General features: G+C 39.6%; 2 protein-coding genes and 1 pseudogene across 2 annotated transcripts in view; 1 reads left to right on the plus strand and 2 right to left on the minus strand.

The window, feature by feature from the left end:
• The window catches only part of LOC101014153 (zinc finger protein 708), a 702,618-nt gene that overhangs the window by 340,649 nt on the left and 349,135 nt on the right, over nucleotides 1–12,834 (minus strand). The gene's annotated exons all lie outside the window — the stretch shown is intronic.
• LOC103880007 (zinc finger protein 85-like) overlaps nucleotides 1–12,834 on the minus strand; it is a 36,067-nt gene that overhangs the window by 14,273 nt on the left and 8,960 nt on the right. The window contains 2 exon segments of the mRNA XM_031660345.1: nucleotides 217–312; nucleotides 818–944. Coding sequence (XP_031516205.1) covers nucleotides 217–312; nucleotides 818–944 — 223 coding nt within the window.
• Nucleotides 3,605–9,658, plus strand: LOC116271749 (annotated as a pseudogene).

Here is a 12,834-nt window from a genome sequence, read left to right on the forward strand (position 1 = left end):
AAAAGATCAATGAGGGGAAAGCAGAATCCATAGAGAATTCAAAAGCATAAGATGGAAGATGCCCCGAAATGAGTGGAAAATTTTAAAAACAACCCAGCTTTATAGAAATTATTTGTTTTGAAACACAGCTTCCCCAAATTACGTTTTAAAGACTGGCTTTCTCTTTGACCTTGGGACCTCTCATCTGTGTTGTTTGTTGTGTTCACTCTCACCTACCTGGGGGTTCATCCACTATCTCATGTTGCTTCATATTCCAGGGCTCTTTTTCTTTTTCCAGACAGGTAATTAGGTCTGGCTTAGAGGCAACAATACCTGTTTTATTAAAAGTAAATAATATTAATCTTGCCCATATTCTGTAATTACCAACTTAGTAATGTGTACAATAAAGAGGATGTAATAGAATATTCTAGTAAATTAATCCCAAAATACTAATTTATAACAGAAACTTCTAACTATTTAGAAAACATTTTTAATTTGTAGGTACTTAATTTCACTACCCAGAACTACTGAATCAGAAATTGATGGTGGCAATTAGATTTTAAAGTGTGGGAAACAATATTTTAGGCCACTGAATTTCTGGAATTAACACTAATCCAGAGCTAAGAATGCAGATTAGCTCAGGAATGTGGAAAGTTAATGTCAAAATAAAACATCCTGAAGAAATTGTCTTCTACATGGATAAATCAGCAATATTTTCTTGAAAATGAGGATCTGAAACTCATTTATGCAAAGCATACTTTACCAAAAAACAATCTACAAAGAACAGAAATAAAATCTTTAGGATATATTAGAAATGGTGTATTGAAGTTATTCTCACCCAGGAAGACCAGGTTTCTGTAGTTCTCTAACATCACATTTCTATATAAATTTTGCTGTGCAGTGTCCAGGCATTGCCACTCCTCCAGAGAGAATTCTATGGCCACATCCATAAATGTCAATGATGGCTGAAAAACATACAAACACACGTATTTACCAAGTGGCCACGGGCAGAATTTTTAATTTGACTCAAGGTGAAATGTGAGAGTAAAGAGAACTGGTTCTGACTTATAGGACTGACTAAAATTGTCCAATAAAATGAATTTCAACACAGAAATATTCTGAGAAAATAGAGTGGCATAGGATCCACAACATCAGCGTATAGATGCTGTTTTTCTGGATAACAAAGTATAAAATCAAGGGCATAAACACAAACGTACATTTTTGAGTGCTACATTTACATTCTAAAGAATGAGGTGAGGCCGGGCGCGGTGGCTCAAGCCTGTAATCCCAGCACTTTGGGAGGCCGAGATGGGCGAATCACGAGGTCAGGAGATCGAGACCATCCTGGCGAACACAGTGAAACCCCGTCTCTACTAAGAAATACAAAAAATAGCCGGGCGAGATGGCGGGCGCCTGTAGTCCCAGCTACTCGGGAGGCTGAGGCCGGAGAATGGCGTGAACCCGGGAGGCGGAGCTTGCAGTGAGCTGAGATCCGGCCACTGCACTCCAGCCTGGGCTACAGAGCGAGACTCCGTCTCAAAAAAAAAAATAAATAAATAAAGAATGAGGTGTGTGTATTTTTCAGATCAAAAAGACATGCTAAGTTAGAAAGTACCTCTTAAATTTTATTTTATTTTATTTTATTTTTTTTTTTATTTTTTTATTTTTTTTTTTGAGACGGAGTCTCGCTCTGTTGTCCGGGCTGGAGTGCAGTGGCCGGATCTCAGCTCACTGCAAGCTCCGCCTCCCGGGTTCACGCCATTCTCCTGCCTCAGCCTCCCGAGTAGCTGGGACTACAGGCGCCCGCCACCTCGCCCGGCTAGTTTTTTGTATTTTTTAGTAGAGACGGGGTTTCACCGTGTTAGCCAGGATGGTCTCGATCTCCTGACCTCGTGATCCACCCGTCTCGGCCTCCCAAAGTGCTGGGATTACAGGCTTGAGCCACCGCGCCCGGCAAATTTTAATGTTATACAGTACACTTGATATCTTTTTAATGCAGATATTTTTTCAGAAGATCTGCAATAAAGTCTGAGTTGCTCATCATTAATGCCAATGTTTTTGCCCCAAAAAGATTTTGTCAAACATCAAGTAAAAGAGCCTGTGTTTTTCCCAGTTTTTCTGGCCTGTAAGCAAAGATGAGAGCTTTCATTTTCCAAACACAAACATATGCAAAGAAAACCTAAGAAAGAAGGGAAGCTTCCAGATTAAATATGATTATTTATGCATGTCAGCTGCATAAAGATACTTAATAATAAAGAGAAAAATAATTAACTCTATAGTAAAAAAAAAAAAAAAATCTGTCAGAGAGCTCTTTAATGAACTGAATCATTAATATAAAGTGCACAAGGATAAATTTTTATAATGTGCTGATACACACAGGACACAGCATCACTACTGAAACATTGTCACCATACAGAAACATCAGTTTTATGCAAAGTTCAAGATACAGAGATCTTCCATGTTCTGTAACTTTTAATACTGATATTAAGTAGTCTTTCTTTAGTACCCTATACAGCATGTATCTTCTAATTTTTTTTATAACTTTCTGGGTGATAAATGCCATCCTGTTTAAATAAGCATTTTTTTAAATCCTGTTTTGCATAGAGCTAATGGAGAGCACAGATGGAATCTCAACATTACATCTTCTCCATTTTTACCAAGAACCCCCAATTTTTCTCAAGAGAAATCTTGAGTATCCACACCTTCCCACAGTCCACAACCACAAAGAGAACAATTTTAATATTGCAGATTATAAATTCATGGGGAGAATTCTGCATGGCATATACGAAACCAAGACATAGAGAATGTAGAAAAGGCTTTGGTATATAGGAAAGAAATATTTTGCAGAGATCCCTGGATATTATATGAATTTTTAAAAGTAGTTAAAACAAACTCATTAGGGAGGAAAAACACAAAAGTAGAGAAGTAAAGATTTGCAAGTACTAAGCGCATGGCAGTCCAGGAGGCAAAGTGGACACTGCTCTTGATCTGAGACACGTTTAGCTAAAAGAAAAGCCTTTCTTTCCTCTTTATCTTCCTCCTCTGGATTCCTGCTCAGATGAGATTCTTTGGACAAATTACACCTGCATCTTGAAAATATGCCTTTAAAGGTTTCAGCACCACCTGTTAACCTGCTAGTACCACACCCACAGGCAGAGGGACCAAAACCTGCAGAAAAAGCCCACCCATTTCGGTCCTTTATAACAGAAGGGATTCAGGAACAATGAACTGCTCCATGGGGGCAAAAATAAAAATTTCTCTTTCCAGCCAGGCATGGTGGCTCACACATATAATCGCAGAACTTCGGGAGGCCGAGGCGGGTGGATCACGAGGTCAAGAGATCGAGACCATCCTGGCCAACATGGTGAAACTCCATCTCTACTAAAAATACAAAAATTAGCTGGGTGTGGTGGCATACAACTGTAGTCCCAGCTACTCAGGAGGCTGAGGCAGGAGAAACGATTGAACCCAGAAGGCAGAGGTTTGCAGTGTGCTAAGATCGCGCCACCACACTCTAGCCTGGCGACACAATGAGACTCCATCTCTAAATTAATAAATAAATTTCTCTTTTTCTGTCCTCAGGTGCCCTCCCTTGCCACAGACACCAACAATTTCTGCTACAGTAATGGAAATATGGGCCACACTGCCCTGTGCCTACCAAACCCAAACAGAAAAAGGCCCTGTAACCACCCTCTAGTGCAAAGATGAAACTTAACTCTCATGAATGTATCTTGAATCCATCATACCTGATTCTGGCCTCACCTTAGAGTCACATGAGGGACTTCATTAAAACGACATGGATGCTTCCACCCAGAATAAACAAAATCCATGGAAAGGGCACAAGTAAAGAGATTTCTGCCAATTTTTCATGTAATCCTAGTTAGAAATCTGGGCTGAGGACAGACACAGTGGCTCACGCCTGTAATCCCAGCACTTTGGGAGGCCAAGGTGGGCGGATCACGAGGTCAGGAGATCGAGACCATCCTGGTTAACATGGTGAAACGCTGTCTGTACTAAAAATACAAAAATCAGCTGGGCATGGCAGCATGTGCCTGTAATCCCAGCTACTCAGGAGGCCGAGGCAGGAGAATTGCTTCGACTTGGGAGGTGAAGATTGCAGTGAGCCGAGATCTTGCCACTGCACTCCAGCCTGGAGACAGAGCTAGACTTCATTTCAGAAAACAAAAGAAAGAAAGAAATCTGGGCTGATAACCATTTAGCTAAGCATTGCCTCTCAAACTTTAATGAGCTTAAAAATGACTTGGTAATTTTGGCCCCATTCTATGTATTGTAATTCTGATAGTTTTGATGGGGTTTAAAATGGGTGTTTTATTTTATTTTATTTTATTTTATTTTATTTTTATTTTTTTTTTTGAGACGGAGTCTCGCTGTGCTCCCAGGCTGGAGTGCAGTGGCTTGATCTCGCTCACTGTAAGCTCAGCCTGGTTCACGCTTATTCTCCACCAGCCTCCCAAGTAGACTACAGGCTCTCAGCCACCACACCCGCTAGTTTTTGTATTTTTAGTAGAGACGGGTTTCACCATGTTAGCTCAGGATAGTCTCGACCTCCTGACTCAAGTGGATCCACCCCGCCTCGGCCTCCCAAAGTGCTGGGATTACAGGCTTGAGCCACCGCGCCCGGCTAAAATGGGTGTTTTAAACAAGTTCCCTGTCGGTGATAATGTTGCTTCCCCTGGGTTCATGATTAGCATTAGTTAGAGAAAGCAGGCACAAGACAGAGTCGCTTACACTCAGCACTTCTCACAACACAAATACTTCTAGGACAAATGAAGACAACTCATCTCCATTCTGAAGGATCATATTCTTCACTGGCTCTTTAAAGTTTACAGAACAAACAACAGTAAAATCTGCAGAAGTCTGCATTTTATAAACATGTGAACGTGTACTAATGCAATAATTACGGAGCACTGTGCTGGGAATAACACACTATTGGATTTAATCCTCATAACATCGAGGGAGCTGGTACTAAGTATTTAATAATTCTCAAAATTTAGATAAAGGGTCCGGCATTTTTATTTCTTCTTCTGTTTGTCATCAATTTCTTTAAAAACTGTATAGAATAAAAGCTAAATATAGACTGATGAGAGGGATAAGGAAAGAATTTAGTGTAGTTTTGAGACATTTTTATTGTTTTATGTTTAATTTTTTGTAACCTGTCTAGCAACTACTGGATCTGCAGGAATAGAAAACAAGTTACTAAATGGAATGCCTCTGCAAGCACCAGTTTTAATGGAAAATTTAAAAATTAAGACCCTAAAATATACTTTTGTTCATTTATCTGCTTTTGGGTTTCAAGAAAGCATGAGCACCAGCTCTAGAAAAAAAAAAAAAAAGAGATAGAATTCACCAGCCAAACCTCTGATCTCTTCTAATCAGTTCTATGAGGCAAGGCTCCAGAGTGGGGACAGATCTAAATAAGGCCTCCAAAAAGGGTGATCTGAACAGAATTAGGGCAGGGAGGGGACCCTATATCGAATTCTGCTCTCTACGCCATTGAAGGTACTTCCAGTTCTGTTTTTCCTAAGCTTACCTAAGAGAAACTTAAATCCCAGAGTTTGTATAATTTTCATAACTGCACCCTCAATTTTATAACATAATAAATTATAAGCAATTTAAACAAATTTCTTACAGATTTCTAGGGTAATTTTATTAGAAGACAAATATGTATTCTTAGCAAGGTAAAAGAAATAGAAATAACAATAAAAAGTCTCCATCTATAAATATCCCTTCAGGTGATGACATCAGAAGTCACAACAATATGAAGAACGTGGCCCCAGAGAAGCCCAAAATCTTTCTGCACACATCTATTCATTCTACCAATTACATAATGCTTAATTCAACCATTTATGCAGTTGCTAGTCTAGACTAAAAGTTCATAAATGGTAGAGACCATGACTGCTTCATCTATTTTTCTAATGGCCATATGAAATGGAAGCAATTAGTGTGTCTGTTTGAGTTCCAGACCTCCTCCTCATTTTTCACCCAAGTACTAGAAAACTGGAGCAACTCTCATCTGGGTGCCAACCAAAGACATCTCTTGTATGAGGGGAGGAACAAACACAGGATGACTCATTTCTCTTACACTGAGACAGAAGCAGAATTAACCAACCACTCTTGTCAGCCTAACACAGTTCTGCTCTGAACATCCTCAAATGTCTCAAATATGCCTACATGATTGCGAGAGGATTCCCAGTGACTCTGGGCTGATGGCCCAATGATGAGCCAGGAAAGAGAGACTCAGGCTGATTCTAAATAGAAAATGAAACTGCCCTGGACGAGCTCCAGAACCTGAATTACCTGTCGTGATTAGCAAACTCTTAGATAAGAAGAAAGACAAGAATACTCCAGTTTCACATTTATAGGTAGGTATAGTTGTGGTTATGGCTCTGGATACATTGTGGCCTTGATCCCTCACTCCTAAGATGCTTGTTTAGACTTATAGATTCTGCCATCAGATTCTATTTACACTAGGAGCCTCTCACATAATAGCAGCAGGTCACTGGACAGGATCTGAAAAGCTCAAAGAGCCACACTTTTAAAGGGCGGAGGGGTTACAAGATGTCTATGTTGACATCTCACCATGCAGAAAATGCCTCCTGTTGTACAATCTCAATTTAAAGCCCGTCCCTTTTTTGTAAATCCCAGGCAGAGGCCAGACCTTACTTGCAAATTGTAGGTGGGATCAACCTGGCTCGGCATCCTTGGGTGTTACAGAAAGCAGAGTACAAGGAGAGATCCCCTCACAGAGGCTGCTCTAGCACAGTCTAAATGATATGTCTACCTAAGAGGAAAAAGCTGAGGCAACATGAATATAAGTAGAGAATTTATTTGGGCAAAGCTTGAGGATTATAACTTGGAAGGACACTTTCAAGTTGCCTGGAATCTACACTTTGATTAGCAGCACTTACAAGTAGATTTGTAAAGGCAAAAAGAGAGGGACAGAGTGGGCTGATACAAAGCTGTTTGTCGGTAATTATTTATTTATAGAAATAGCATTGATTATTGATTGGATATACATCATTAGGGTTTAGAGTATGGGTTATAGTGTTCAGTTAGGCACTACTATAGCTACTGATGGCAATAGTGAACAGTTTCAGTAGATAAATACAAAGTTCAAAGAGGGGAGAAAGACATAATTGTGTTCTCATTTTAATGTCTCTCTCTGAGTCTGAAGGACTTGCATTCCTCAGATAAAAGTTTTCCTTTGTTCCCAAATTTCAAGACCTAGATTCAGAATTTGGAGCTGCAGATTTAGGTCCTGGATGGGTGGAGTAGCAGAAGGTGTTACCTGCACATTTGTGGGCATTTTACCAACAGAATAAAGTGGAAAGTGGAGACTCTCAAGTCTACACGTCTACTCAATGCACACGTGTTACTTTCATTGGGTTTCTGAGGCCCCTGGTCTACGAATCGGTTTCAGATCTGAAGATACAAGAGTCATTGAAAGAGGTAAAGTGGTTGATTGGTGCCCTGTGAAGTTTATAGAAATCTAGTGTAGCTCTCTTTTTTTTTTTTTTTTTTTTTGAGACGGAGTCTCACTCTGTCGCCCAGGCTGGAGTGCAGTGGCGCGATCTGGGCTCACTGCAAGCTCCGCCTCCCGGGTTCACGCCATTCTCCTGCCTCAGCCTCCCCAGTAGCTGGGACTACAGGCGCCGCCACCACGCCCGGCTCATTTTTTGTATTTTTAGTACAAAATACTAAATTTTAGTTTAGTATTCACCGTGTCAGCCAGGATGATCTCGATCGCCTGACCTCGTGATCCGCCCCTCTCGGCCTCCCAAAGTGCGGGGATTACAGGCGTGAGCCACCGCGCCCGGCCTAGAAATCTAGTGTAGCTCTCTAGAAATAACTGTAGAGGACTCTAGATACCAAATAGGCAGAGACACAATTCTGCCTGCATATTTAGGGGACAGCATGCACTTTGCAGCACAATTGGGCGTTGATTGGGAGAGCCTGAGAGGAAAAGGTTTCTCTAGAGTAAAGCTTTGTTGGCACCTTATATTTTTATATTATGTCTGTTAATTCTAGACAGTGTTTCAGAACTATAATTAAAAAGAAATTTTCTCCAGCCCCAGAGAAACTCCACAATGAAAGAACAGAAAAAAACTGTTTTATTACACAATTAAACCAGAATGTGACAAGCATCACAGTCAATCTGCTTAAGAGACTGCAAAGACAAAAGGATGGCCACTATAATTAGTTCACAAGTAGAGGAATTTCCAGCACCATATCACACATAGTTCATCCTAAATTCACCTGGAGATTGGGAAGGCCATCCGTGTATGCTAATTGGTTATATTTAATGACAAAATAAACTTTTTACATCTTCATGACAGAAGGTAATTTTGCAACTTGAAGCCAGGTGTCTGCTGAAGGCAGGCTCTGAAGGCAGGCTCTCACTCTCCTGCAGAAATGGTTGAATATTGTGCTATCTTTTGGTTATTTACATTTTAAAGCAATGGCTCTCTACTCCCTGAGCACTGGGCTACAGCACCCTGCTTGCCCTCTCCTGATGGCTCATGTCCTTCCTTGATTCCTATCTACCACTGAGGCAGAGCACAGGGCTCACAGCTGGCAGCTCACATTTTAGGTGAACCCCAATGCCACAGCAGCACTCCAGTGCCACATCAGAGTGAAGCCTGAGCTGAGGAGGAGAGCCTGCAGGCCTCCTGGGTAGAATTGCACCTTCACAATAATGGAAATGGGAGCAGTGTTTCTGCCTCAGTTTCCATTTATAGTGGTGACATGGAAAAAACACTGCTGGATTTCCAGCATGAGTCTGGACAGTGACAGCTTCAAGAGTTCTCACTGTGACAGCCCACCTCATTCACACACACCATGGGATACTAATCGGGCTTCTGAAATAGACACCCAAAGCAATGGAGAGAAAAACAGCTCTCCATCTGAGTAAGATGACATTGAGAGAAAAATAAATTAAATGCTTCTTTAGAAAAAATTCAGATTAGATAAAAGATTTATCAAGTTCGCCAGAAAATATTCCCCTAAAAGGAATTTCTCTCTAAACACCCAAGTACACAGCTACTCTCAGCATGACAAACATGAGCATTATGAAAACGGGGGGCATATTCTCAGCAGAATTTTATAAGGTTTCTCTCATCTAGCCATTAAATGAGGGATCCATATTGAAATACATCTGACAATTTCCACCAGCACTTTTTGATGAAGAATTGGAACCTTTGTTTATATAGTGAAATATATTAGAGCTTGCAACATAGCTAACTTAAGAGCCATTATTGTTTTCAGGTGGTCACATCTCCCATCATGTTTATTTTTCCTTAAAATAGTAGCATTCACATTTAGTCAAATGACAGTCAATAAAATCATGCTTTTAGATATTAATCTACCGTAACAATTTTATAGTAAATTTTCTTTGGATACTAGATGTAAATATCTAAGTATAAATAATTTAAAATTGTCTGTAACCATAATTCAGTTAAAACACTTTATATTTTGAAGTATAAAATACAATAATTAAAATGACTAATTCATTCAATGTAAATATTGTGTCTTTATATTTATACTACTATAGGAAATGCCGTTTAATGTATATGAATGCAAGTTCTTTACAACACTATACATAACAATGCTAATTGCTGTGAAATAAACAGAAACCAAAGTACAACTACAGACTCCACTGTTCTTTTATACACTAAACTATTTTTCTTTTTGCAGTTTAAGTACTTCAGATTGCAAATATTAGATAATTACCTTGAAAAATCAGTTTTCTTCAAAGGAACTTACTCTGTATCTTTTAATCTTTATTATTGTGTATTGCTAAATTTAATCCCACCTTTGTGCTCAACTTTCATGTGCTCTTAAAAGGAGCTTTAATGTAAATAAATCTACATCTACTTTAAAAGACTAAAAGTGAAAAAAAAAAAACCTTTGCCAAAGCAAAAACAAAGCAATGGTTCTGAGGTCCTAGAGAAAGACAATCCTGAGTCAAAAAGAATGAAATAAAGTTTATTTAGCTGTTACCATAATTCACATATATTTCCAAAAAGCAGAGAAAAATATCTACATATAATCTAAATGCTTTAAGCAGAGAAAAATATCTACATATAATCTAAATGCTTTAAGAAAAGAGAGATGAACAAAATGTCCTTTCTTATTTTCAGGTAAGATGATAAAGCTTCTTATTTTTAATTTACATTTGCTCCTGCAACAGTCAAGTCTCTTGACATGTTCTTGAATGCTTGGACATCTGAGTATCAGTAGACACGGGATACAGGCATCTAAGTAGTAGCCTTGGGCATCCTGTGTGCACTTCAAAGAATATTTACTAAGAAAAAAGCAGGCTGGGTGCGATGGCTCATGTCTGTAATCCCAGTACTTTGGGAGGCCGAGGTGGGTGGATCATGAGGTCAGGAGTTTGAGACCAGCCTGGCCAACATGGCGAAACCCCATCTCTAATAAAAATAACAAAAATTAGCCGGGCATGGTGGTGGTCACCTGTAATCCCAGCTACTTGGGAGGCTGAGGCAGGAGAATCGCTTGAACCCGGAAGGCAGAGGTTGCAGTGAGCCAAGATCATGCCATTACACTCTAGCCTGGGTGACAAGAGCTAGACTTTGTCTGGGAAAAAAAAAAGCAGAAAACAGAAAGCTGTTATTAAAAAAAAAAATCCATAGATGCACATGAATAAAGCAAGTTCTTAGCTATGAAGAGACTCAGATTCTGACACAATAATAGTGAGAGACTATAGTAACCCACAGACACTAATAGATCATGTTATGCCCAGACCGTTTGTTCCCCAAAGAAGACCACCAGAGTCCAGAGTCAAAGCCAAACAGCAAGGATCTTTTACTGCAAGTTCGAACTTGGTCCCTCCATTCCACAGCATACAAGAGGGCCTCGAACAATGCGAGTGCTTGCTTTTTATAGCCCGATGTAAATAGGATACGTAAAGTTACAGAGGAACAAGGGAATTCTTTTGGTTACAGCATTACAATTGGTTTACATTTTAAGTTATACATTTAGCAGTTTTTCTATTGGTTCCTGCACTTTCAGTAAAACCATAAACGGCTGTGTCCTTATTGGGGACTTTCCAGGTGGGATGTGTTTGTACTGGGCTCAGGAAGTTAAGAGATATATAGTGGGATGTGTTTGTACTGGGCCTGTTTGTGTTAAGCCCGGGGCTGAGGAACGTGCCTGATTTCTTTCAATCACTGAGGCAGAAAATTAACAAAGATATCAGGACCTAAACTCAACATTTGACCAAATAGCCCTAATAAAAAATCTACAGAATTCTTCAACTAAAACCAACTTCATCTAAAACCAATACAAAGAAAACCATTTAAAATCATACAATTACATGGAAATTAAACAGCCTGCACGTAAATGACTTTTGGGCAAATAATAAAATTAAGGTAGAAATTAAGAAGTTCTGGCTGGGCACAATGACTCACACCTGTACTTTGGGAGGCCGAGATGGGCGGATCACCTGAGGTGAGGAGTTTGAGACCAGCCTGGCCAACATGGTGAAACCCTGTCTCTACTAAAAGTCCAAAAATTGGCCGGGTGTGGGGGCAGTCGCCTGTAATCCCATCTACTCAGGAGGCTGAGGCAGGAGAATCGCTTGAACCCAGGAGAGGTTGAACCCACTGCAGAGGTTGCAGTGAGATGAGACTGTTATGCCCAGACCGTTTGTTCCCCAAAGAAGACCACCAGAGTCCAGAGTCAAAGCCAAGCGGCAAGGATCTTTTACTGCAAGTTCAAACTTGGTCCCTCCATTCCACAGCATACAAGAGGGCCCCGAACAATGCGAGTGCTTGCCTTTTATAGCCTGAGGTAAATAGGATAGTAAAGTTACAGAGGAACAAGGGAATTCTTTTGGTTACAGCATTACAATTGGTTTACATTTTAAGTTATACATTTAGTAGTTTTTCTATTGGTTCCCGTGCTTTCAGTAAAACTACAAACGGCTGTGTCCTTATCGGGGATTTTCCAGGTGGTGTTTGTACTGGGCTCAGGAAGTTGAGAGATATATGGTGGGATGTGTTTGTATTGGGCCTGTTTGAGTTGAGAGATATATGGTGGGATGTGTTTGTACTGGGCCTGTTTGTGTTGAGAGATATATGGTGGGATGTGTTTGTACTGTTGAGCCCGGGGCTGAGGAATGTGCCTGATTTCTTTCAAGACCACGCCACTGCACTCCAGCCTGGGCAACAAGAGCGAGACACCATCTCAAAAAATAAAAAATAAAAAGAAAGAAGAAAAAAAAATTAAGAAGTTCTTTAAAACAAATGAGAGCAAAGATGTAACATACCAGAGTTTCTGCAACACAGCTAAGGCACTGTTAAGAGGGAAATTTATACCACTAAATGCTCAAATCAAAAACAAAGAAAGATCTGAATTTAACAACCTAACATTATAAATAAGAGAAATAAGAGAAGCAAGAGAAAATCAACCACTAAGCTAGCAGAAAAAATAACCCAAATCATATCAGAACTGAAAGAGATTTAGACATGAAAAGTCATACAAAAAAAAAAAAAAACAAGAAATTTAGGAGTTAAAGTTTTTGAAAAAATTAGCAAGACAAATAAACCACTAGCAAGATTAGTGAAGAAAAAAAATCCAAATAAACACAATTAGAAATGACAAAAGGGACATTACCACTGACCTCACAAAAATACAAGTAACTATTGAAGTCTACTATGAACACTTCTATACACACACACACACACACACACACACACACACTTCTTTTCTAAAAGAAATGGATAAATTCCTGGACCAATACATCCTCCCATAACTGAACAACTACAAAGAATCCCTAAATAGACCAATAATAAGCTTCAAAATTGAATTAGT

The sequence above is a fragment of the Papio anubis genome, chromosome 20, assembly GCF_008728515.1.
Source record: "Papio anubis isolate 15944 chromosome 20, Panubis1.0, whole genome shotgun sequence".
In the NCBI taxonomy this organism is placed as follows: Eukaryota; Metazoa; Chordata; class Mammalia; order Primates; family Cercopithecidae; genus Papio; species Papio anubis.